The 27,757-nt window shown below is 35.4% G+C and overlaps 1 protein-coding gene across 1 annotated transcript; it reads right to left on the reverse strand.

The window, feature by feature from the left end:
* Positions 1-260: 260 nt before the first annotated feature.
* Positions 261-11,019, reverse strand: GIMD1 (GIMAP family P-loop NTPase domain containing 1). The gene is made up of 3 exons (XM_003929477.3): positions 10,951-11,019; positions 9,269-9,663; positions 261-1,296 (listed from the first exon to the last, which is right to left on the reverse strand). The coding sequence occupies exons 1-3, from the start codon at positions 11,015-11,017 to the stop codon at positions 1,036-1,038; spliced, it is 723 nt and encodes a 240-aa protein (XP_003929526.2). The 5' UTR covers positions 11,018-11,019; the 3' UTR covers positions 261-1,035.
* Between the last annotated feature and the right edge of the window lie 16,738 nt (positions 11,020-27,757).

Raw genomic sequence — 27,757 nt, forward strand, 5'->3', positions numbered from 1 at the left:
GTCAATTATCACAATTGTTATACTAATTTTTACTAAAGGGTTTGCTCTCAGTTGTTACCAAATGTTTCCAAACTGAAGTAGAAACCACAGGTTACAAGGAAGTGGAAAAGAAAATTAACATGTTTTAAGTAACTACCATGTGCCAGGAAGTTTAACCATTACAATAACTATGAGTAGGTATTCCAAAGAAGGAAACAGACTCTGACAAGTTTAAACAATTTTTCTTTTTTGGCATTAAGTAAGCAGTGGAGCTAGTTCCCTTTTAAGGGTTAACAACTAATTATTTTTAACTTTTATTTAAATATAGCATATTTAAGTAGTTTCTAAATCACAAGTGTTTGTTGTTGCATTTTCACAAAGTGAACACATCCTGTGAAACTGGGCTCCAAATCAAAAGAACAGAACATGACCAGAATCTCAGAAGCCACACCAAGTGTAACCTTTTACTCACAATCCCCTCCCCAAAGTTAACCACTCTCTTGATTTCCATCACTCCTACCATCAGAGTAGTTTAGATGACATTTGTTTTACTGTTTGTGAGCTTTCTATACATGTAATCATAGAGTATGTACTCTTTCATGTCTGGCTTATTTTTCAACATTATGTTTGGGAAATTAATTGGTATTGTTGAGCTTGCTTATTCTAATTACTTTTTCTAATATCCTACCATGGTAACTACCACAATTTACTTACCCATTCTGCTATTAACAGACGTTTGAATAGTCCATACATTTAGTTTTTGAATAGTAGGTCCATGAACATTATTGTACATACATGTCTTCTAGTACACAAATGTACACATTTATGTTGGATGTGTACTTAGGAGTATAATTGCTGTGTCATGGGATTCGCATTAGATATCATGAATCATTGATTTTTTTTTGACTTCTAGTTTTCTAAAGTGGTTATACCAATGTACACTCTCACCAGCAACATATCAGAATACTTATGGTCCACATTCATGTCAACAAAGGCAGCTTTTGAAACTAGGTTTCTGACTCCAATACCCAATGCTCCTTTCCTTTCGCCTAAATTTTATTTAAAGGTAAGAACTTGGTAACCATTCTCTTTTATAAATTCCATGATTCTTTCTAAGATTTTCATTCTTTGTTCATAGAGTGATTTTCCTTTTTTATAATGAAAAACATATTTGTGCTTAATAGAATTTAGCAGCGTTATAAGGCTATCAGAGGCCTCGTGTAAATATTTATCTTCATTAAGCCCAGCCTCTTCTATTTTCTCTGCATGGGTAAAAAGAATGGCTGTGTAATTCATCCAAGCATGTCCAAGAAGTTCCTGAAAGAGAGAAGTTAAATAACTATTGAATTTCAACTATATTTCTCAAAAATGAGCAAAGGATTTATTATGGTCCAATATAGATAGCCAGAAGATCCATATTATTATGTTTCTGAAAGCTAATATACAAAGTAGGAAAAGAAAACAGGGTTAAGTACTGTAAGTAAATGAAGGGAAAGGGCTTAACTTTCTGTAAAAGGCTTTAATTCTCTGTTTAATTTTACTATAATAAATGACATATACACAACCTCAAAACTGCATATTATCAATGCTGCATAGATTTACAACACTCAGTAATCATTATATTTGTCTGACTAACTGACTCCATTAAAGCCACTGAATTGAAGTCAGTGGACCTTGGTCAAGGGAATTCTTTTATCTTTTATTTTTTGTAGAAATATGTTATCATTATCACTAAAAGCATCTACTAAAGATATAAAATTACATAATCAGTTTACAATCTATTGATTGTAATCAGGTGACATGTAATAGAAAAGCTAAGATACAAATACATTTGGTGATTTGGCTGAACCATGAAATATTACTGTGATTCTTCCTGACTTCACATGCTTAGAATGGAACACAATTTATCTGATGACTTCCTCTAATGTGGCTGAAAAACACTGAAGACTGGCGTGCCTTTGTTTAGTAATATGTGGAAGCTGGTTATGTAATAAATTATTGTTTGATTAGTGAAAATAAGCTGATATAAAGCAGAAATAATAGCATGTGACAAATTGTTCATGTAATATAAAAGGCATCTAGAAATAACCGTTGAACTTTTTTGGATATATCCAAAGCTATATGAAATCAGAACAATGTGACAACAAAATAACATTCCCTCCATTCCAAACACTCCTATTACCAAAATATTTCCAAAGCTACTACCAGTTTATGGCAAGAAAAATACAAAATGCCTAGGAATAAATGTAATAGGAAACATCTAGGGCTTCTAATAATCAGAAGAAAGAAATAAGGGAGAAAAACTAACATTTAGTGTTAGATATTATGCTAAGTACTTTATATGCTTTACCTCTTGAAGCGTAATGTGATTCTTTGTGGGAGAAACTGTTATAATTTCCGTTATGATTCTGGCAAACTGACCTATAAAGACTGAATTATATGTATACGTATAAACTCTGGTTTTAAAAAATTCTTGAAAATATTGGAAGTCTGAGAAATCATTTTCAATGTACATAACAAAAACAGGATTAGAATTTATAATATTGAAAAATTGAAAAGAAACAGGAAGAAGGACATAAGAAAGAAAACAGAAAAGGTAGAAAGGAGAAAGGAAGGAAGGAAGCCAAGAAGGCAGGAAAACTGGAGGAAGGAAGGAAGGAGTCTGGATATGTAAATCTAACACGAAAACACTCATGAGAACAGTGGGACGAACCATTCAAAATTAGAAACATCACAATCATGGTTACCAAGTACAACTGATGCAGTCTGGCTTTTATCAGAGTCATTTCTTTATACATCCATTTTTACAACTTGATGGTGAACTCTTTGAAGGCAAGGTTCATGTCTTTCCATATCAATCAAAACTTTTTGCACATTGTAAACTCTCAGTAAACATCTGTTAAATTAATTTGGAATTTAGGCCCTCATTATCATCTCAAATAGAAGGCTTAGGGTTCTTTTATTTCTTTTGAAAGTTTGGTTTTGAATTATAATTAATCTTTGTGATACAATATTGTGCTTTCTTGTAAAGCTTGCCCCTCTGCTTTTTTTTTTTTTCTTTTTGCAGTTTATTATCATGAATTTGCCTGTAGCCTTCACTTTCTATTTTCTATTCAGAGGAACTTTTCAAGGAATAGATCCAAAATTTTTCTTTCATATCTGTTCAAAATTTGTCTACATACACCGTAGAACAACTGCATATTTCTATTTCTCCTAAAAATAACCTGCTTCTAGAAAATCTGAATTAAAGTTTCAAGATCAGTATATTAGGGAATAATTATTATAATAGAAAGATTCTAAACTTTAAAAAATAATTTTTTAACAAAGCACTTTAATTGGTATATTTGTATGTGCCTTTAAAACATAAATCTGTTAGCAATACTTCAGCCAAACTTTTAAAGAATACAACTCTTGTGTAAATCTAAGTATCCATATAATGTCAACATCCCATTTTGGCTAATGGTAACATAGCAAAATTAGCAGACCTCTTTATAGTTTGACATATATGCAATATATTGTAACAGGTCTCTGCTCAGGGAGGAGTCACAGAATTGCAAAGTAAATGAACAATGATGTTATGGATTGAATTGCATCCTCCCCCAAATTCATGTGTTGAAATTCTGATCCCCAGTTCTTCCAGATGTGACCTTATTTGAAAATAAGGTCGTTGCAGATACACTTTGTTAAGCTAAGGTAATTAGGGTGAGTTACCATCTAGTATGATTGGTGACCTTATAAAAAAGGGAAATTTAGACAAAGACCAAGTCCTAGGATATTACCATGCATACATGAAGATAGCCATCTACAAGCCAAGGAAAGAAGCCTGGAACAGATCCTTCGCTCACAGTCCTCAGAAGGATCCAACCCTGACAACACCTCGATTTCAGCCTTCTAGGCTCCAGAACTGAAAGACAGTGAAAACCTGCTGTATATGCCACTCAGATTGTGGTACTTTGTTACAGCAGTCCGAACAAACTAATGCAAGTGGCTAACAAATTAACAAAGTCCTAAGTATGTTTGATCTGGGCTCTGGCGTACAGTGATCCCTGGATGATTTGCATCAGAATCACCTGGGGAGCTTTCGAAAAATGCAGCAGAACTTTTAGGGCTGAAGGCTGTCTGTAAGTTTAATTTTATAAAGCACTTCAGATGATTTATTCCTTCTGCAAATATTTACTGAGGGTCTACTTTGTTCTAGGCATGTTCTACATGGTAGGGGCAGGTGTGGAATAAGACAGACATATTTTCTATTTACATTTAGTGGAGATTTTTGTGTACTAAATTAATTTAGGAAGGGAGACAGACAGGAAAGAAATAATTTTGAATTTGTTTCAATTGCAAGTGTGATAGAAATTATGTTTGTACTATAAAAGTGAGCATTTTGCCCATTTCAGGTGATGGTAGGAAGTAGGGGTAAAAGGGAAAGATCAAATAAAGTGTCTTACATGTAAGGATGCAGTGATCAGATTCTTAAAAAATACATAGGCATTAACAAGGTAATTAATGTAATCAAGCATGATAAAAGGATAGTATTCCTTTTATTCCTGGTTTTCTGTATTGTAACATTAACGTGTTCACTTTTTGTTTCCACCAGACATTTGCCATACTTGAAACTGCAATCTCATTCAGAGAAAACAAGTTAAAGCACCTAAGGATAATAGATTGATAAACTCCATGCCACTTAAAGGTCCATGTGTTCAGCCACTGGGAAGTTTTTACATGTTTATAATTACTTATGAAAGGATGCTCATATCTTAAACTGTGAGAGAAATTGCACTTTTGAATAACTGCCAAAAACAGAAGAGAGTGGTTGATTTAGCTTAAAATCTTCAGACCAGTTTTGGCCAGAAAATAGTTGAATATTTGAAAGTAGTGTTGCTTGGTGAGTAGTCATCATGTTAGTGGCCAAACATGTTCTCTATGGACCCAGAGAAAGCATGCTTACAGCTGATTGATACCTTACATTAAAATCCAAAAGCAAGATAAGTTAATGTAAGTTATCTGGTGTTAATAATTTAAATATAGTACTAAGCTAGATGAAAATTTTACAATCAATCATGAATTGTTTGGTTTCTGAGTGCTAATGGGTATGAGTCCATTTATTCCTTTTGGGACAACTACGTAGTTAGAATATAAACTTTGTTATCCAGGAATTATGTTCATTTTCCCAGGACCTCACCAGCCCTGCCCCCATTTGTTTGTGGTTGATGAAATCATAGCATCTGGACTTTTTAGGGGGAAACTAAAAAAAAAAAAAAAAAACAGCAAACTACTGAGAAAAAATCATCATGGAACATGAGGACAGTAAGGACCATTTTCATTTTTTATACTTTATGATAGTCCCTTACTCTCACCCCACTTAAAAACATTACATTTTCCTTTTCAGAGAGCCAAAGTTGAATGATAATTTCTCGTTAGGTCAGATCCAGCGAATATTCAACCTCAGAGATCATTTGTATAAAATGCATCATTTTACAGATGAGGGTATTGAGGCCTTATGGTGTTAAATGACTTGGCCAAAGTCACATGGCTGATTATTGGAGGCTTGGACCTGGAACAAAGGTCCCTTGTCTTTCCCACTAAATTGGGGCTTCTCAGCTTAACCATTCTAAGCCAGTGAAGATTTTCCCAGCTTTTTTTCTAAATTAATAAAAAAGTTACTTCTTACAGTTCTAAAGCAGGGCCAATTCTACTCTTATTTTCTTTGGAGGTCTACCAGGATAAACCTAAAAAACACTATTTACTAATTTTAGGATAAGACAAATACTAACAATAAAATAATAATGGCCAGAGCTATATGCTGTGCACTTGCCACGTGCCTGTGCCTAAGCTGTATCCTGTACTGTTAATAGGACACTAATCCCACAAGCAACCCAATGCAGTAGCCACTACTATCTTTCTCAATTTACCAAGGAAGTTTAGAGAAGTTACTTGCCTGAGATCTATGATATCTTGCCCATATCTAATAGTTCATTTGAACGAGTACTCATTCACAGTCTTGGTAGTGATCTTAATAATAAAAACAACAACAATACTAGTAATACTTCATTTTCTGTGACCTCCTGTAAGTAGGGACAATGCTGAGCATGTTGCATTTATTAAATACAATGCTCAGAACTCTTTAACACATGTAAAATTATCCCCATATTACAAGGAAGGAATTGATACCAAGAAAGTTTTAGTAACATTTATATTCATACACCTATAAAGTAATTAGGCTTGTTTTTTAACTAAATTCTGACAACTAAGCCCATAATCTTAATTTAGTATTTTCAGGCTCTGAATTGGCTTTTCTGAGCTTTTTGTAAACATATTTGTCTGCAACATCAACAGTTCAGTTGTTGATTATGAAATAAAAGTACATACTTGAAACTTGCTTGTACACAGTAATAGTACATAACACAATAGTGGGGGGAAATGGACCTTAGGCAACACCTAGGCCTAATTCGTAGCGCAGCTTGGCTGTATGCTAGCTGTTTCCTTGAGGCGACTATATTATATCTCCCGGATTCATTATCTGTGGGTTTGTAAACATTCAAATGAGATTCCAGATAACATTCAAATAAATTATTCTTTTATTTCTTGATTTTGAGGACATGACTCACTGGTATTTCCTTCATTTTACTGTAAATTAATAAACACCTAACAAAAATAAAGAAAAAAGGATCATTTGGAAAAATGTTTCCGTAGTCACAGCCAGCAGCATATAACCCCTCTGCAAAATATTGGAGTACAAATTGGGAAAGATATTTAAAGAGACAACAGGGAAACACAGGAAAGAAGAAGCTACTTCTCTGACACTGGCTTGGTAGACTCTTTCCACAGCACTAGTCAGTGCCCCTGAAAAGGGGTAAAAGAAAGCAGGCAGACACTCTATGCTCCACGTTGCATCAGCCAGGAAGAAAAAGAAATCCAGAGTGTCCCTGAAACCTGAGGACCTAACAGCTTCTTGCTCCTTCCTAACATCTCCTAGTCCTGTTGAATATTCAGACACTCTGCAGCTGCTCCCAATCTGTGAGCACATACAGATGGCTGCCACCAGTATCTGAGGCAGCTTCAGGAAGACCATAAATTGTCAGCCTGTGCTTAAGTGACCATCAACCAAAGACTGCAGCAGAACCTTAGAAGAGTTCTGCAGTGCTCCCAGGGGTCATAGGCCACTCAAGATTATTAAACCTTGGCTGCTGATTTTCTTGGGAGACAGAAGTTATTTATTCCAGAAAGAAATATTCAGGATCTGAGCTTTGTCCTAGTTCATCTCCTCTCTGCCTCCAATTCCTAAATTGCACACTGATTTGGAAGGCAGCTGTAAGAGAAGACTATATGCCAAATATTGTTTTAAAAGACCAAAGACATGTATGAATTTAGCTCACATGTATAAAGAAAGCCTCACAGATAACATTATTGTCCTATATACTAAAACTAGTAAAATCTGTTTTCAAAATGTATGTCATTTAAAATAACCTTTTGGGCTCAGCATAGGTTCATGATAGGAAAAAATATTGAGACATATGGAGAGAGTCAGGGTAGCTTTTGAGAAATAGTTCTTTATGTGTTTACTGAATTTACTGAATTACATCCATCTATAGCCTCTGGTAAATGTTTACTTAATAATAGCTTTAAATGAATTTTTAAAAACTGTACAAAGATTATACTGATGTCATGGATGCTGGCTTCTCGGCACTTGATTTCTACCAGAAACACTGTTTGAAATACAGGCTTTAATAATTTGGAGGTTTGTGGGCTTTCTTAGATCCCATATTGTTTCTTAATTGCAATAATCTTCTAGCCTTCATTACTTTCGTAGAGCATGCCCTTGGATTTTCAGGAGTTGCATGATGAGGATGTTTTTTTATCCTCCTGTCACCCTGATTTTTCCGCTAGTTTCTTGTGATTATGCATATGACTTTTTTTTTCATTTTTAGAAACATGCACAGTTACTGAAAAACAATGTGTGTATCTGTCATTTAGAAGTATCTTTTCTAGTTAAATGAAAAAACAAACCTTTATGAAAACAAAGTAACTATCTTTCTGGGCTGTAACGGGCCTATGTCAATGTAAGTTGAGACTGAACCAAAAGAAGAGTAGCATTTATTCAAGTTCTGGAACAGAAAAGATCTGTTTGCCATTCTGCATACATTTAACTGTGGAGCTTCTAGTAGACCTGGCGTCCCTGAACTCAGTGACTCATTGAGGCTCCTGAGTAATACTAGTGAAGTCAGCAGTTAAATTTAGGTTGACTCAGACTAAAGAATCAAGAGATTGAATAAAATAGAGCAGCTCAATGAATAGTTTCCAGGAATTGTTAGTACTCTCCTCTCCTGGAGACTGGCTGAATAAGCCTCCAACTTAGTGACCTATAATGAATGAACAAACAAACAAATAGAAATAGACCACTAGGGAAAGGTGGCATGTGTTACTTATGCTCAACCTGAGCTTCCTGTGGTCTTCTTACGACTAGAATGGAGCAGTCACTTATGCTATAGCTGATGAGGCAAGTAAAAATCTGAAGTTCTGAATTGTTTTCCTATAAACAACGCATAACTCTCCCTTGAATGCTCACTATGACTTAAGTCTGATGAAGCCCCCTCTCATACATTATACTATTTTGGCACTTAATGCACTGTCTTATTCTGATTTATCTAATTTTCCTCTTCTAGACTGTAAACTTTTTAAAGGGAGGGCTCATGTCTCATTTACCAGTCATTAAGCACTGTGCAGATGCTCAATAGAGTATTCAATGACCAAGTCTGTGAATGAGCACCCATTTCTTGGTGAACTATAAGAAATTGTCCCTTTAATGCTGAATGGATGCAAGTCAGTGTTGAAGTTCAGTGGTTCTAAGACCTGACTGTTTTTGAGAAATACATGAAAAGTTATTAAAATACAGATATGCAGACTCCACTCTTGAGATTTTGTTTCAGAAGGTTTTGGATCAATCTTCTTTAGCAAACAGCCCAGTTGATTCTGATGCAGACAGTTCAGGGACCACATTTTACAAACTTATTTGGGTTTTTATTTCTAGGGTTTGAGGCTTGGTTAACCTCTGAAGTTTTAATATCTCATTTTGTTTTTCTACAAACCATTTGTAAAATGACTTGATTGGGTTCCTCTGAAGGAAGTCATAAAAAGGACTTGCGAAAATCAAATAATTTTTATTGACTATTCTTAGGTGACCAACACTTGGTTGTTTTAATTATTATTTTTACCAGTTCATTGTTCTTTACTATTAGGATAATGTCATCCAAGAGGTAATAATGGCGTTAGTGTAATTGCATCTTTGTATTACCTGGATCATCTGGACTGGGTAAGTTACTTCCTTCCCACAGAAAGGCACATCTGCTCTCAGAACCAGGAGTGCGAGGTTGAGACCCTCTTGCCCGAAGTGATGTGCCAGAGCCTCTTTGACTTCCCGTTTCACATGCTCATTGCTCAGCCTGCTGTGTGGATAACCTGGAGTGTCCAACACCTGGACTTGCAGGGCTACCTCTCTCCCGGCTCGACGCATGAAGCTGTGGAGGTGACAACTGCGGCCCAGGCTACAACATGTAGTCACAGAACATGGAGCAAAGATGCTGTGAAAGTCTATGCTTCCCAGCAGAATGTTTCCAGCAGAACTTTTTCCACTTTGAGTCATGCCAAAGAGGGCCAAGTTGATGATCATCTTGTTCGGATCTGTCATGGCTGTGGGAAAACAAAGGCATAGCATACATAATCAGGCTTCTACATTCTCCCAGCGTAAGGTTTCTTACCTGGCCTGGAGCACTCCAAGTATGATTTTAGGTTTGTTTTCCTTTCATTCGTAGTGACTAAAGCAGGGAGGAGGAGTACTCCACTACAATGGAGATGCCACAGTGACAGAAGGGAATGTGGAAATAATATCACTAGTTTACAATGAGAAAGGAGAGAGAAGTTAAATACAGATAAGAAAGGGTTTAAGAAATAGTAATTGCAGAAAATGAGGAAAAAAATCCCAAATTACATGAAGATCATATAAACCATGTTTAGGAGGAATACGTTAACTCATCAATGTGGTAGGTGAGTTGGTTTAGGAAAAGGTGTTGAAGTTTCTGAGCTCAGGGACAAAGCTAGCAGTAGTATTTAAAAGTTATTCACTATTGGAAAAGTAAGAATAAGACAGTGGAAGAAACAGCCATTCTTGCATTTTTAACATCCCCCATCTTCCCACTTCTCGACCCACTGCCTGAATACACAAGTGGCATCTGCATAAAAATCATCTTTCCTGTTTTCCTGAATGCTTCTTTCCTATGAAATATGAATAATGTTAAATAAGCCTTCTGTTTCTGTTTACTTTTTTTTTTTTTTTTTTTTTAAACAAACTGGGAACAACTAGTGAAAATAAAAAATACTTGCAATTTCTGTTATAAAATAATTAATAAATCATCTCTATGGCCATTAGTGTAATCTGTTGGCTCTTCAATAAAGAAGGTAAAGCCTAATACATTGGCCAGCTCAGTTAGAAGGGAGGAGAGTCTTGGGATAGTCTATTCCATGTACAATACTTGTACAGTGGCCGATCTTTTGTGCACAGCATAAGCTTCCTATAGCATTTTAAAGTCATCAGTTATTTTCACTACACTTATAGGCAGAGTTACTGGCCAATTGCTAAAACCACCCAAGCTGCTGATTCAGAAATAAAGACATTTTAATCTTTCATATTTATTATTTTTGCTTATGTCTCGTACACAGTTTTAAGTACCACAGGTCCTTCTTGTCCTTTAATGCTCCCCACTCCATACCCACACCCTAATGTGAAGACCGTGAGGGAGCTTCATATTTCCACAAAAAGACACTCATTTGGGGGTCCCTCCAGTTCACAACAGCTCTCCCAGCTCATTCAGTGGTGTCAACTGCACTGAGAGGCAGTTTCTTTTTACGCCTAAATCAGGGGTGTAATAATTTTAGAAAATTAATTATGCAATCCCAATCCATTTGCTATATTTCACTTACCTTTTCCAGTCTTGAAAATGCTTTCTCCACAAAGACGTCTCTCACCCTGGCACGGTTGTTCTTTCATATGAACTTTCACCTTCTGATAGTGTTACTGTACCACTCTGGGACTGACACTGTATGTATTTTATTTAGTTAATCTATTACCAGACTTCCTCTTTATAAGTGATGAGTTGTCTTCCCTAATCAGCACTGACTTTTTTATGTCACCTGACATACTTGTAATTTTAATAGGTACTGAAGGATTAAATTTTTTTATTTAGTGCTTTTTTCATAGGTAACAACTTATTTATAGCATAAAGAAATGCAAGATGGGTATTAAACAGAAATTAGACATTCTATAGCAATGATTACAATTTTTTCATGATCTACAATTAGATCATGACTTCACATCAGTATTTAGACCATAATACTATTTAAAATTTTAAGACAACTCTTTTTGCTACTTTCATATAATTAAAGTGTATTATTTTATCTTAATTTATGAAATCACCGGGATGATTATATCAGCACATGTAGCTTTCATATCAATTAATGATAGTATATTTAGGAAAGGAGTAAAATTAACTATAACTTGAAGTCAAATACAGTTTTTCTTAAAAACTTGGGTCTTATTTTCTTATTGAAAACTCAAATTTTATATTTTCTACTTCTTTTTTTTTTTTTTTGAGATGGAGTTTCGCTCTTGTTACCCAGGCTGGAGTGCAATGGCGCGATCTTGGCTCACCGAAACCTCCGCCTCCTGGGTTCAGGCAATTCTCCTGCCTCAGCTTCCTGAGTAGCTGGGATTACAGGCACGCGCCACCATGCCCAGCTAATTTTTTGTATTTTTAGTAGAGACGGGGTTTCACCATGTTGACCAGGATGGTCTCGATTTCTTGACGTAGTGATCCACCCACCTGGGCCTCCCAAAGTGCTGGGATTACAGGCGTGAGCCACCGCGCCCGGCATGTTTTCTACTGCTTAGTATATTACCATACTAATCCAAAATACTTTCTTGGTGCTTTAAGATACAGAAACTGTAGCATGGTTATATTCTGATTCATCTTCTCTTGCATTTTTCAAAAAGTCTATGAAATTTGTATTTCTGAGTGAAGGAAACCTGGAGACATCTGGAACACCTTATGACTTCATGGGCAGAGAGTTAAAAAGTCTTCTTCCTGTGTGGCTCTGACAAGGAAAACATAAACTGGCGTCCTTCATCTAATAAGCACATTGGGTTTCTTGAATGAAGTGGAGAGAATTTCCCCCAGGTGGCAGTAGCAGCCTGTTTCCTAAGAAGTGATTCTGAGCCAGATTTATTTTAATTTTCTGCCTTAAACTGTAAACGGACATCTTTCGACTATCTACCTAAACACATATTAATCATATGGGGGATTTTTTTTTTGAAGAAGAAGAAGAACAAAGCCAAACTTTCTTTCCTATGTTTTGTATAGAACACAGCAAGCATAAGCTCTTAGCTTTTCAAAACCCCCCAATTCAAAGCTATAGTTTAAATCATTTGGTGAATGTAACAGCTGACTGTTTAAAAAATAAAATTCAGAATTCATGAGCATGATTATAAGTTCCAGTAAGACTGAACATTTTTCTGATAATTTTTCATAAGTCGAATGCAGGTTTTAGATTTGAGTCAATTTAGAGGTCTTATAGCAGAATAATGTATTATTAGATGATGTTGAAAGATTATTAATTATTTTTTGAATCAAGGTGAAAGAACAATTTGAAAAATTACAATTTTATCAACTTGGCTAAACGTAATGTAGTAAGGATTTTAAAAGTATTTTTTTTAACAGCTGGCTACAGAATTTCTCTTAGGAAGTATACTGTCTGAGAAAATTTTTTAATTTAGCTACTTGAGGTAGAAAACAGGATCCTGAGAACAGGAGAGACGAAGTGAGGGACATAAAATGAGGACAGGACAGACAGATGCAGGGAGGGAAGAAAGGAATGGGGAAGGAGAGAAAAAAGAACTATGCCATTATAGTGGGGCAGAAAGCTAGATCTCTCCGTTTTGTAAATGTAAAGGGCTAAGGAACTACTTTAAAATCAACCACATTTACAGTTTTCTTACATAAAGGCGGCTTTTAATTTTTATTTTTGGTTTTGCATTTTATTTTGATGAAAATTAATGGAAAAGTTTAAGTTATACTCCTGGGTTAACACAAGACAGGGGACCACAAAAATTAGAGATTGTGGAATGACATCTGAATTAAAGTAACTTAGAAGAGACAGGAAGTTATAGCTAGAAGGGCACCAATTCCCCAGGAACTTGCAGGAATCATTAGGAGGACATTAAGACTTTCCACAATCGATGAAATGAGATATTTTGGTGTAGGGGTGAGTCTAGCTGACAAGCAACTACTGTATTTCAAATTTTATATATGTATGCACACATACATTCAAACATATGGACATACATAAATATTCACATGTATACATTTATGCATGTTTGTATATACAAGTGTATATATGTACATATAATTTACACTGTAGATGTCTTTATACTCAGGAAAATTGTGTCTCAAATGAATTTTATTGCAAGTAGCTCTAGATACAGCAATTTGATTAAAATGTGCTTTTAGTTTTAGACAAACTCCCATTTTCCTTGGTTTGAACGGTTAATCCCTTGCTCTGATGATATTTCTTTTCTTAATAAAGAATACATTAAGAGTATTGACCAGATTTTGTGTTTATGATGATCAAATGGCTTTAACCCTGGATAACACTGCACCAAACTGAAAGGAACACTGATAAGCCATTGTAGCTGGTGCTGACTTGATTCACTCGGTCTGAGCTAGTTTTAGAATAAGGCATTAGATCTCACCATTGGATATTTTATGACACTGGTCAGCAGTTTAAATTTGGTGGACAGATGGTCTTAATTTGAATGCATTTTGAAGGTTCTTGAAGCAATGAAGAATGGCCTTGTCTGGACAGAAATATTTATGGGAATATAAATCTTCAGTCCAAGCTTGGTTAGTTGGTCTTTAGTGAGACTCTACCAGTCACATCCCCATGCAGGAATGTTCATGATGTTTTTGTCTGGTTTTGTTGTTCTTGTTTGCTTGCTTGTTTGTTTTTCTTCTGAGTGTTTCTGCATATAATTTTTCAGATTATAAATGTACACATTTTAAAAGGCATTTAAAGGAACATAGAAGAATATAGAATTACTTTTAAATCTTAATTTCCTGGGGACCATGAGACAGTGTCTCTTTTTAGGGATTGACACAACAGGTACATTCTTTTTTGCAACCTACCTATATACTCCCCCTATTTACTCCTCTTCTTTTTTTCTTTTTTTGAGACAGAGTTTCTCTTTTGTTACCCAGGCTGGAGTGCAATGGCATGATCGCGGCTCACCGCAATGCCCACCTTCTAGGTTCAAACAATTGCCTCAACCTCCCTAGTAGCTGGGACTACAGGTGTGCTCCATCATGCATAGCTAACTTTTGTATTTTTAGTAGAGATGGGGTTTCACCATGTTGACCAGGATGGTCTCGATCTCTTGACCTTGTGATCACCACCTCAACCTCCCAAAGTGCTGAGATTATAGGCCTGAGCCACCGCGCCTGGCCTTTTACTCCTCTTCTTTAACAATCACTGCTGAGAGGGATCACACAATTTCTATGAAATACATTAATAATAGGAGTATGTTTAGCCTGTGAACTGTGTGGAGGCAAAAGCAATTGTTGGCAGTTACTTAATCAGAATATAATCTTTTGAGAGAGTACTGTATTTAATTTTCTAAAATCTTTTATAATTTTAGTAATGTTGTTAATAGTGAGATTGGGTGATAGCTTTTTATTTTTATCTTATATTTGTCAGATTTTCAGATCAGAAATAAGCCAACCATTTAAAATGAATTAGAAAAAGTTTCTTCCTTTATGGTGCTCTGTAATCATTTAGATCCTTTGGCAATTACACATCCCTGGAAGGTTTGAAAAAACTTCCATTAAGACAGCTTAAGCTGAACAACTTTCTGGAAGTGATTCTCAAACAACTTGAACAATTTCTGCCATAGGAATCTGACATTTTTTGGTTGATTTTGATGATTTAGACTATAATAAACACCTATCTGATCTGTCTTGCTCATCTTTACGACTTTAAAAACGTGTAATCACCTTCATTTCTGGTATTAGATTTCCTTTCTTGTTTTGAGGTGGCTAATGTATTAGGATTGGCTTTCTATACTTAATAATAAATATTTTCTTTCTCTCTCTCTCTCTGTTACTCTGTGTGTGTGTGTGTGTCACAATTTACTTTTGCACTTTTATAGTTTGAAATGAATTTCCACAAGCATAAGCTAGATGTATAATTTGGTGTCTTGAGGATGTAAGAATTTGATTTATAATAACCAAATTTTTGGCCACCAATGCTGAGACAAATAAGTTGAAAACTGAATCATATTTATATTCACATTATCATTTACAATTGTAATTAGTGATTAATCATACAAATATATGTCGTTATTGAAGAAATGACTAAAACCTCAAGAGCAAGAGAAAAATCAATACATTTCTAATACTATACTTACTAAAGAAAAATAATATGCTGAAGAAAAATTTCAACGAAACAAGGGTGCTCAGTTCAGATTCTCAAAAAATTTGTCAAATGATCTCGAATATCCCAAACCTTATTCTTGAAACACTTCTGCTAAATTCCATCACCCTGGTTTAGATTCTTTTTGATAAAAGACCTTTCTTATTCACTTGAGATAAATAATGTGACATAGTATAATATGGAATATCATAAAAATATGTTGATATAAATTAATTTCATATGTCAAAGATTTTATGTTTTATTTTTCTAACCTAAGAAATAACATATATTCAACCCATATGGATAAATATAATTTTTTAGCCAAATGCACAGAGGCAGAGGGTCTCATCATCTTTAATAAAGCTATCCTCAGTCTCTGAGCCCAGACGCTAGACTGGCTTCAACTTCTTAGAGACTCCAGTTATCTTATGCACATGATACAATTACAAACACTTCCATGTTATAAATTCTAATAATATCCCGGAAGCAATAGATACTTTTCTTATCACAATAAAAAGTATCATAAATGCCATAGACATGGTATTTAGAAATAATGGTCACAAATATCAGACATCATACCCTATTTCTTTAAACTTCATGCCACAAAAATCTTAAAATCTTTGTGGTAAATACTTTCTTTTTTTTTCTTTTTTTTTTTTTTCTTTTTTTTTTTTGGCAAAGGAATTGACAATCTCAAATCCAGGAGAATAGATCCTACCCAAAAAGAACTGTATATTTCCTAGGAGATGTAGTTTTTACTTTCCAAGAAAAAATAATCTTTTTATTTTCCTAGCAAAAGCTGTGGTATGGAGCTAACTTCCTAGATACTATCACTGGAATTGCTCATAACAAAATGTCTTAGATGTTGGAACCAACACAAGAGACTGTCATTTTACCATAGAAAGGTCTGAAAATCCTCTAGCTTCTTACCTTCCCATCCCATATTTAGGTTCGATAGAGAAGTGTGAGTGTGTGTGTGTCTGTGTGTGTGTGTGCGTGTTGCTTGCACAGTGATGAACTGTAATCATAAATGAACATATGGAAAATACATCAATTAGGACAACATGACAATTTTACCAGACTCCTATCAAAGAGTATCAGTTCAGTTGGTATAGTTACTAGCTTAAAATTTGGGTCTTAACTGTTTTGAGGGATAAAGCAAAGCTTTACAATTTAGCAATATTCAATTAGCCTGAAACAGTAAACAAAAGCAGCAGAGCACTAAGTGTATTTTTGTGACCTAAAACATGAACTCAAGGTTTCCAAAACAATGCATGCCGAGGAGTGACTAAGATGCCGAGAAAAGAAGAATCAAATGACTGTTTTATTTTGTAAATGTATATGCAATGCAGAGTACCTAAGGACACACCATAGGACAATAAGGTAGGTAACATGATGTAGAAAAGAGAATGTCAGTTTTACGTTTGTATGTATGTGTGCATGCAATGCTATGTATGGATAGTACATACCATCAATACTGTAATAGAAAACTAAGATTTATGTTGCATGACCAAGTGCCTTTGTACTGTTATAGACCCTTTAATATGCCATCTCACACAACTCTCTGAACTGGGTACTGTGATTAACCCCATTTTAAAGGACACTGAGGCACAGAGTGGTTGAATAACTGCCCATGATCATGCAGTTGGTAAGCAGCAGAACTGGAGTTACGTCTTTTTCTCTAGAGTGTTGTTGTTGACACACATCTGCTTAACCAGGTACTGTTTTTGTTTCAGCTGTAGCACTTGGCCAGAACAGCAGAGTTATGTGCCAGGGTGCAGAGATGGGGAGAAGTCACACTGGAAAAAGAAAAGGGGACATGGAAGGTCCAATTTATCAGGACTGTGTATGTAAATGACTACTTTATTGTTATGCCTCTTTTTTTCAAAATGTTTTGGGAAAACATCTAAAACATAGAATCAAGAAATGATGGATTTTCCAAAACAAAGGCTGAAGTTGCCCAAAGTTGAAGTTTACCAATAACGAGCTCTGCTTTTGTTTTGTGACCAATCTGATTTTTTTCTCTTTTGGAGATGGAGTCTCACTCTGTTGCCCAGCGTGGCGTTCAGTGGCTTGATCTCCAGTCACTGCAACCTCTGCCTCCTGGGTTCAAGCGATTTTCGTGCTTCAGCCGCTGAGTGGCTGGGATTATAGGCATGGGCCACCATGTCTGGCTAATTTTTGTATTTTTAGTAGAGACAAGGTTTTGCAATGTTGGCCAGGCTGGTCTTGAATTCCTCACCTCAGGTAATCTGCCTGCCTCAGCCTCACAAAGTGCTGGGTTACAAGTGTGAGCCATTATGCCTGACTGATTGCCTTTTGAGGCAGGTATATTCTAAGTGCTTTATGTAATTTTTTTGGTGTAATCCTCATAACAAATTTGTGTTATAAACACAATTATAGTCATTTTCCAGATGAAGAAACTGAGGCCCAGGATAAGGATCCTCCCCAGGTGACACAGCTCACAGCTCTGGGTTAGGGTAGGTCTCAAACCCAGAGATCATAGGTTTATTCATGATACTATAAATTGAGATACATGGAAGGACAAAATGTTATTTGCTTTCCAAAAAGTCATTTGCTTATATTCTACTTAATTCTGGTCATACCCCAAAACTATTAGAAATAACTACATCGTTAAAATCCTACACTGACCTGGTATTGTACCTCTGTGATCAAGGCTCCACACAATACATCACATCCTGCTTGTCAGCAAAGTCTCCACAGAAGTGAACAAGCATGATTTAAAGGTCAGAGGCAGAACAGGAGAGAATGGGTGGTAAGTTTTAAGAATGGTTGTCAGGTGCTCATCACATGAGCTAAGCACAAAAAAACACACAAATGCTAAGGTTGATACGTCGCGTGGTCTATTAAAGATGAGGTCAGTAATCTAACACTGTGGTGGTAAATTTTGTAAAAGAGACATATGATATTTACATAATTCCTAAAAGAGGTCTGGATAAGAGCCATTATCTGTGCCAAGCATGATTATATACAATTGAAGTCATTGCTTTACAATATTGCTATAAAATTGCTGGACTATAAACAAACTAGACCCACAGTATTTGGAGACAATCATCTGAAACACATTGTTATAAGCTTAGATGTGGTAGAAGAGTTGAATTTGGTCTTCTGGCCAATTTGGGAAGGTATATAGGATATTACAAAATGGAATAAAAATCATTTGTACATAGCCCAACAGTAAGCTTAACTTGGCAAAGGAAATGGCAAGAAATAGATTGCATTCATAAATGGCAAAATAGCTTTATGGCCCAAGTTGGTCCTTTGTATGATATTACCTTTGTATAATATTAATTTTATTTTCACTACTGGGCTAAAAAAAAATTTTTTTTGAGAGTGTCTCACTCTGTCGTCCAGGCTGGAGTGCAGTGGCATGATCTTGGCTTACTGCAACCTCCACCTCCCTGGTTCAAGCAATTCCTCAGCCTCAGCCTCCCAAATAGCTGGGATTACAGGCACATGCCACCATGCTGTCTAATTTTTTTTCTCTTTTTAGTAGAGATGGGGTTTCACCATGTTGGCCAGACTGGTCTTGAACTCCTGACCTCATGCCATCCACCCCCCTCAGCCTCCCAAAGTGCTGGGATTACAGGTATAAGCCACTGTGCCCAGCCAATATTTTGTTTTTAAGGGCTAAGCCAGCTATCAATTTCTAAATTATATGGTGTGCCCAAATTTGCAAAGTAAAAATAGGATAAAGAATAACATTTAGAGATGTTATGCTAAATAAATACACAGATGACATCACAACCTCATGTGACAATAAGAGATCATATATTTACATAATATACATATATAACATATAGTGTAAAAGGATATATAAAAGTATGTGTTTTCTCCTATGCTTGTTTCTTATGTGTATTAAAGATAAATGAAATAAATGTCACTATTAAAGATAAAAATTATTTTTTAAAATAATTGATTTACAAAAGTAAAATGTTGTGAAAATGTATTTATTAAAATTTATGCCAGCCCCATAGATATTAAAGATCTATAGCTTATTCAAGTCAGGGCCAAAGAAAGTTAATTAGTAAACTTAAAACATATTATTAAATGACTACTATGTGTTGGATATATCACTTGCTTTTCATAATTCAAAGGTTTGATAAAATAATTGTAATGCAATTTGAATTTTTCAGGATTTATTGTTGTATTTCTTTAAATTTCACATGTGCTTTATAATGTAAGAATTACCCTAAGAGTCAGAACTTGGATATACCATGGTTCAAGATCATTGTTATAAAATTAAAAGACTCAATTGCTGTTTCTTTTCTTTATTATCGCCTATAGGAAAAGCTATAGTCACACAAACAATCGTTGAATGTGTACCTCTATGCAAAGGTATAATATTTAAAGACAAAATAAGTAGAAAAAACAGATAAAAATCCAGAAATTATCCAAGTTTAGGTTACTTCTTTACAAAACAAGAAACGACATACTTTAGATGGTTGTTTCAAGGGCTAAGGCAAGTAATTTCTACAAATATGGTTGACAAAGTGTCTCACTACAGCAGATGTTTAATAAACATCAGTTGGATTTAAATTCATCTTTACAATAAGGTATATTTTCAATCTGTATCCCATTCCAATCTATTTATTTATATGTGTCTTTACTGACTGTGATAAAGTAATTCTAACTGAGAGGAATATAAAGAATGGGATAATTTCCCTGTTTTGAGTTTACACATAGTGTATTTCTTCTATAATAACCTTCTGCAGTGTGATGCAATCATGATAGTTACTTTAAATATATAGAGATATTTTAAAACTACAAACTACCAATATGGAACGGTTAAATTTTGTATCTTTCCTCAGATTTAGTTTCCTCTTCTGTAAAAGAGATTCAGTGAAACCTTACAGGAGCAGTGGTATAACAAATATAAATTCAATAACATACTGTATATAAAACAGTTTTCTGTAGTACTTGACAGATAGAAAGTGCTTAGGAATATCCAAGGTATCCCAAACTGAAATTCTTGTGTTTTGCTCAAACCTATTTTTCCTCTTGTTTTCTCAAGCTTGGTGAGTAACACTCTTCAGTAGAAACCTGGAAGTCATGTATAATTATTCCCTTTCCTTAGACATAGCTCATCCAACTGCTGAAAAAATTACTACTGATTTTTCCTTTTAAGCACCTGTCACATGCATCTATTCCTCTTCTCTGGCCCTATTGCTACTGCCTTACTTTATGTTATTCTGATCGTTTGCTTGATCATAAGGAGTTAACTTCTGAAATGGCCTTTCTGGCTTCCTTATGGTCCTCCAATTCATTCTTCACACTGCTGCTAGAGAGACCTTTCCAGAGTCAAACATGATCATGTGGAAAAGTTTTCACAAGTTCACGTTTCTGAATAGTAAAAGTCAAACTCCTTAGTTGTAGACTTTGCCCTCCCTCTCCACCACCTACTGTGTGTCATAGCTGTTAATGCTCTAGCTAAATCCCAATTTCTGTTTTTCTCCAATGTGGTCATCATGTTGCCCTTCACATCCTACTAATGCCAGTATCTCCATCTAGAATGCCCTCTGTCTCCCATTCACACCTTATCTGAACCCTTTTCTGCATGGCAAATACCCAGTCATCTTTAAAGACCCAAAAAAATTTATGGCATAATGATAGACTTATAAAAATATGGGATAGAACCGAGAGTCTAGAAATAAATTCTTCCATTTAGGTTAAAATGATTTTCTATAGGATGCCAAGACAATTAGACAAGGGAAAGAATAGTTGTTTCAACAAATGGTGCTGGGACAACCAGATATTACATGTAGAAATTGAGGATAACTGTGTCTGAATGGTCAGCTGTCAGGCATAGCAAAGAGCCAGGCTACATTAGTGAATAAACCCTTCATGAGACCCTGGCTCATATTAGGAGTAAAGTGAATGTTGGCAAAATGAATCAAAGAGGCATTTACCTTCATGGGGATTTAATATGCTCTTTGCCTGCAGCATGAGAAACCAGCTCACCAGCTTCCACTGGCATACAAATTCCATCACTATAACGGGTCCTACCTCACACAATATACAAAAGTTAACTGAAAATAGTTCACAGACCTAAATGAAAGAGCAAAAACTATACAACTCTTAGACGAAAACATAGAAGTAAGCTGTTATTATTTTGGCTTACACAATGGTTTTTATAGATATAACACTAAAAGTGTAAATCACATGGAAAAAATAGATAAATTGGACATTACAAAAATTAAAAACTTTATGCCTCAAAGAACATCATTAAGAAAGTGAAATAGCCCACAGAATGGCAGAATGGGAGAAAACATTTGCAACTCATATATCTAATAAGAAACTTTAGAATACAGTTACATGCCACATAACAATGTTTTGGTCAATGATAGATCAATATGACCTTGGTTGCATAAAATTATAATACCATATTTGTACTGTGTCATTTCCAAGTTTAGATACAAAAATACTATTGTGTTACATCTGACCACAGTATTCATTACAGTAAAATGCCTTCTTGTTCCTGAAGCAAACCTAACAAGAACATCAGGAAGACTTAATGTTTACATTTTAGTTGACAGAATTGGTTTGCATGAACATGTCTATGAAATGAGATCTGAGAACGTGAGCATATGCCAGAGGGGAATTGGAGCTTTATGACCGGCTAAACTCAATCACGAATCATCCCCTGGACTTGGGCACATTGCTACCCTTAATCAAACCAGGGTACCACAAACAGAATAAAGTAGGGAAGAAAGTTGTTAGTCAATGAATACTGTTTGCAGACTTGCCTTAAAATTTAAAAAAAAATCAATTTTTATTTTAGATTTGAGGGTAAATGTGCAGGTTTTTTACCTGGGTATATTGCATGATGCTGAGGTTTGGGGCACTTATCTTGGATTTTGATAACAATTTTGCTTTAAAAAGTGAGATGAAAATTCTCTAACTCATATTTTCCATTTTGGCTCAAATCTGTCCCCTCTTCTTAAAGCATTCCATCAAGTTTTATACTTAAATAGGATCACGCAAGTTATTATTTATTCCCATAACACATTACGCTTTTCCTTATCCCCATGCTATTCCTTTTTCCTCCCTTCTACTGCTTCTTAGTTTGATAAATTGCTGTCAGTTTTTTAACAGTTGCATGTTGTTGCCTCTGCTGTAAAGATTTTCTTTCTTCCTCACCTTCTTCCTGTTCCTACAGTTTCTTCAAACCCATCCCTGTTTTAGCTGCATTTTCTGGTAAACTTTCATCTTTACGTCTGTTCCCCAATTAGAATATGACTTGCCGAAAGGCAAATTTGAGTCCTTTGTGTTTGTTTGTTTCCTCTTATACTACACTGAAGGCTGCAGGAGAGAGAGACAGACAAGGAGAGGCTCTACACACTTTTCAACAATCAGATCTTGTGAGAACTCTATCATGAGAACAGCAAGGGGGAATCCACCCACAGGATTCAGTCACCTCCCGTCAGGCCCCTCCTCCAACACTGGGAATTACATTTCAACATGAGATTTGGGTGAGGCTAGGCAGCCAAACCGTCTCGGGCAGGTTCCATACATTTCTCTTGGGAAAGTTGGTGTAGTAATTGGTGGTAGTTTGGCCTGTTCTCTCATCTAACTTTGAAGGCCCTTTGGGAGGTCTCTGATCTCAGTATCTGATGGCTTAATAGTATTCCTTTTTGAAAATGGGGCCGTAGTATTTTTATTACCAGTCTTGAGCCTCAGCAACTCAAAGATAACAGAAAAAGATTCTACTCAACATTCTGTCACGTTTCATAAATTAAACTGAGGCTCAGGAGATGTAAAGCAATGTATCCAGCGTTACATGAGTAGTAACTGAAAGCAAGAGCTAGGGTTTCCATCCTATACTGCCGGATACAAAAGGCTAAGTTCTGAACGACAATGTTATATTGTTATTCCAAAGAGATGAGTTCCGCCAGTAAGAGTGCATAAAAAAGCATAGGTCTGAGGACTATGTTACATTCCATACAAGCTCAATATTGCTTCTGTCTGCTTTATCCTGCCCCATCAGCTAGACTATTCATTTAGAGTACCTTGACCTCAAGACACTTGAAACTATGAAAACTTGGAGTTAGAAAGTAAAGTGAAGCATCTCAAAAGCTTTCACAGAAATTTAGAAAAAAAACTGTTCAATCATTTGCTTTCCAAAAAATCTGAGAGGTGCTTTGGAAATTTCCATTTTGAACAAGGGAAGATGAGATATTGAGTAATGCTAAGTCTGGCAATGCAGAACAGAAGTCACAGTGCCACTAAAAAAACTAAACTTCTTTTAAAAAGTCTAATGCTTGGTCGCCTAGAACCCCCATATGACGTTCCGAATGCATTGCCTCTAGAAATTCTACATACACCCATCAATTTTATGTATTTTCATAAACTCGCTTTTTTCCCTAAAACCAGTGAGGATTCTAGAACCTCACATATAAAATCATTTAGCTATTTTCTCTAACTTCCAAAAGTACAGCACTTCTTTTTCTTGAGAAAAAGCATCATTCTATCTGCTTCTAGACCCACCCACATCTGTCTTTCTGGAAACCATATTTTGTAGGCACTAATTTGAATAACTTATTAAAAAGAAAAGGAAAAAGAAACTATAAGAATAACTGATTACAGTCAACATTCTCATAATTTGTAATGTCTTAATTTTTAATTCCCCTGTAGACAAAAACAGTACTTTCTGTTTCAAATTTGGGTAATTGAATAGTGACTTAATGTGAAAATTGAAAGTGATTGTCAAAAAAATTCTATCTTATTGATGATTAAAGTAACAAGGGCTGATTTTCTTTTAATCTCTCCTTTACATGTTTTGCCAGTCAAACCAGCTTTTTCTGATTTTGCTAGAAAAAGGTGGGAAAGCTTTTACTTGCCTGCCTCCACTGTTTCAAGTACAGTAAGTTTTCATTGTGGCAATAGTTCTAAAAGGATTTTTTAAAAAGTTTTGTAAAATCATGTGAATCTTAATTAATGTTTGGATATGCTTATCATTCCTCCTATTTCAGTTGTACACCACTTAATATATCTTATTAAAGCAATGTAATAACTAAGTATTGTTAGAGCACTCATTAACTGGCATTCTAAGCCTTGTACTTGAATTAATTGTTCAAAGCCAAAGTATTCATTTTCTTTAATTTTATACTGTAATTGATACCAGAAGTCCTGAATTTTAGCTACTAAAATATTCTGTAAACCAAGGTAAAAAACCTGATTTTTCCAGATTTGACTTTCCCCAATAGGGAGATTGAGAGGAATGGACTAGATATTTCCAAGGTTATTTCAAGCTTTAGAATTAAAATTCCAGCATTGTGGAAAAAGTGATCATCCAAGTTCAGGTCAGAAATTACCAGCATTTGGTTGGTTTTATCTGTAATAAATTGCGATGTCTAAGATTGATGAACATGCATATACAATAGGTATATTAAGGAAATCCTGATTCCCATAAGGATATAACTAGTAATAATGTAACTAGTAATTCACAGACTCTAAATAGGCATCGATACCAATGCTTATTAAATAGACGGGGAAAGAACAATGTCTTTATCCATATCGGAAAATGATGGGAGGAAAAAAACCTATAAACCATTTCTTGTGTTTTTCTCTCTGCTCCTCCATTTGGCCTCCCACCCACCCACCTCCCATCAGCACCATATTGATGTAGGAGAACTGTCAGCTGCTGGGAGTTAGTGGTAGGGCTGGGGTTTTGCAAATGACCTCACCTTGTTTTGAATTTCTGTTTTCTATCTGCTTTTGGCAAACATTGCTGCATTTTTAATAAGTCAATCTACTTTTAATATAATTGATGAGCATTCCATTTGCTTTCCAGTGCAAGACTGAGATTATTTTATATTGAGGAACAAAGAAGCCTGGCTTCCTTCCCCATAATGTCCCACTGGCCCCTTCTGCCATTCCTAACAAGAACTATAATTCGCTTTCTTCTTTATCCCTACTTAGGAGTTTTCCTGTGGCCTCTTTCTCTGGTTAGCAGGATCAGCCCCCTCCCCTCTCTCTCTTTCTTTCATTTCTTTCTGGTCCTTGCTGTAGCATCAAGGATGTGCATGGACCATGGTGCCCTCACCAATTCTCTTCTAGAGGACAGATTGTACAGGCAACTGGTATAGGCTAATATTGTCAGCCCTTCTGTTTGAAGATCTTCCTATGCTTCTACTCTTCCCTCCAGTTAGGAGAGAGAACCAATTTCAGCCAATCTCAGGGATTCTCTTCATTTGTTTTCTGACCTTTAACTCCACATCACTTTCTCTTCCTTTTCCTTCAAAAACTAAGCTTTTCAAGCTGGCGAATACATAAGATTTGCCTTATATACCAACTCTGATTGGCTATGTGTGTGTGCCTGGAATATTATTTGAAAAGTGAGTCTGGGCTTACTTAGTAGGGAAGAATGCTGCTATTTCTATAATCTGTTGCAAGTGGGAGGATGGCACCTGGAAGCAACAACCTTATTAGTCCTTATTTCATACCCAGATAGAACTGGCCTTGTCTTCTCGTATATTCCAACTGTTTACTGTAAGAATTCTGCCATGCCGAATTTAGTTACACTTGCTTTTAGAAAGTCTTCCTGCCCTCCCTTCCTATCCCTGCCCTGCACTCTAAAAGTGTTTTAAGAACAGCAACCATATGTTTTTCATATGTGTATTCTACGTAGGGCCCACCTAATATTTGGCCTGGCAGATAGTAAGTGTTAATAAAGTAACAGATCTGGAAAATGAGATTGATTTGTTTCCCTTTATCTGGTCTTTTTCTCTCTTATCCCCCACAGCTGATTTACAAGTGCTACTTTATCTTTGACAGCTCTCAAACCTGTCCAGGCTTCTTACAGCTGATAGCCTTCTTTTCTGACTGTTAAAACTCACCTATGCTTCATGTAAACTTGGCTGGGAATAGTTTTGTGACATCTTTTCATCCTTACTCCAAGCCAGATTAAGTGTGCTTCCTACATGCTCCCCAGGGCACAGACCTCTCAAACTACTTACTAATTTGTGCTTCAGCTGTGGGTTCCCTGTCAAGCACTCTCTCAATCCTCAACTCCTCAAAGGCAAAAGTATAACACCTGGCAATATAGTAGGCTCTCGATAAATGGGCTTTGAATGAATGAATAAAACTATTAGGTGTACATTAAGATGTGGAACTCAGTGAAAAGCTCAAAAATTTTAGTACCCAAAGTATTTCCAAGACTAAATTCTGTTACATGCTAAATTGTGGCTCTGACAGTTCATTAGATAACGTTTTAACAAAATATTTCCCTAGAAAATGCATTGCCATGGATTTGATGATTTCACATTTGATTTTCATTATCACTCTTGTCTTCATTGGGAAAGGTTCTTCCTTCTTTTCTCTAGAGAGCATACAATGAGTAACTTTAGGCTGTTTGATAAACTTATACAGTTTACAGGAAGAAATTCTATAAGAAATTCAAGAAGCCCAAATCAAGTATTTCATAACCCATAGGGATAACATTTCTCAGAGAGAATATAGTAGAGTTCTGTTTACTCATTAATTTTTCCACCCTGAAGAAAACAGTTTGCTTTGAGTGGTTTCTGTAAAATCACTAGAATGGAAGTAACATGAAAAATATACATAAAAAAAGCAAAGAAGACAGGAAAAGCACTCATCTATTTCTATATCTTAATCACTGTTCCTGTACAAGTTTTGCTTTACAAATGATCTTAATTTGAATCTATGTTAGAAATTACTTAGTTTAATGAAGTGAATAATGACAAAACATATGCTGAAGAAATATAAAAACAATTTTCTCTGTGTTCTCACTTCTAGTTTCTCTCTATTGTAGAGTGGACATATAAGACCAATTGGAAAATTTGAGAGGAAAAATTAAATATATAAGGTTTGAGTCTTTGCTATGATTCATAGTGTGTTCTTATTTTATTTCATTTTTCTTGATTGGGCTCAGATTCGAAGCAAACTGTACTTTCCTGAATAACAGACCAAAAAAATCACTTAAATGTGCTTACATTTTTACTTTTTCTTTATGTTTTGTCTATAGGAAATAAAAACAAGGAGATTGCTAATTTATATTTTGCATACTGCAAAAATATGACTTTTAGTCTCAAATATAACATAATGTGAAGTTATTTTAAATCACTCTTTAGATTCCCTTTTACCATATCCTCATATAAAAACCAATATAATACATGCTTTATTGTGGTTTGAGTTTTATTTGTGCTTAAATTCAAAGGCTAATTAATCATAGGAAGGCTCTCAGAAGAATTGTTGATGTTCAAAATCTTTCGGGAAAGTTTTTTTC

This window comes from Saimiri boliviensis, chromosome 3, assembly GCF_048565385.1.
Source record: "Saimiri boliviensis isolate mSaiBol1 chromosome 3, mSaiBol1.pri, whole genome shotgun sequence".
NCBI lineage: Eukaryota > Metazoa > Chordata > Mammalia > Primates > Cebidae > Saimiri > Saimiri boliviensis.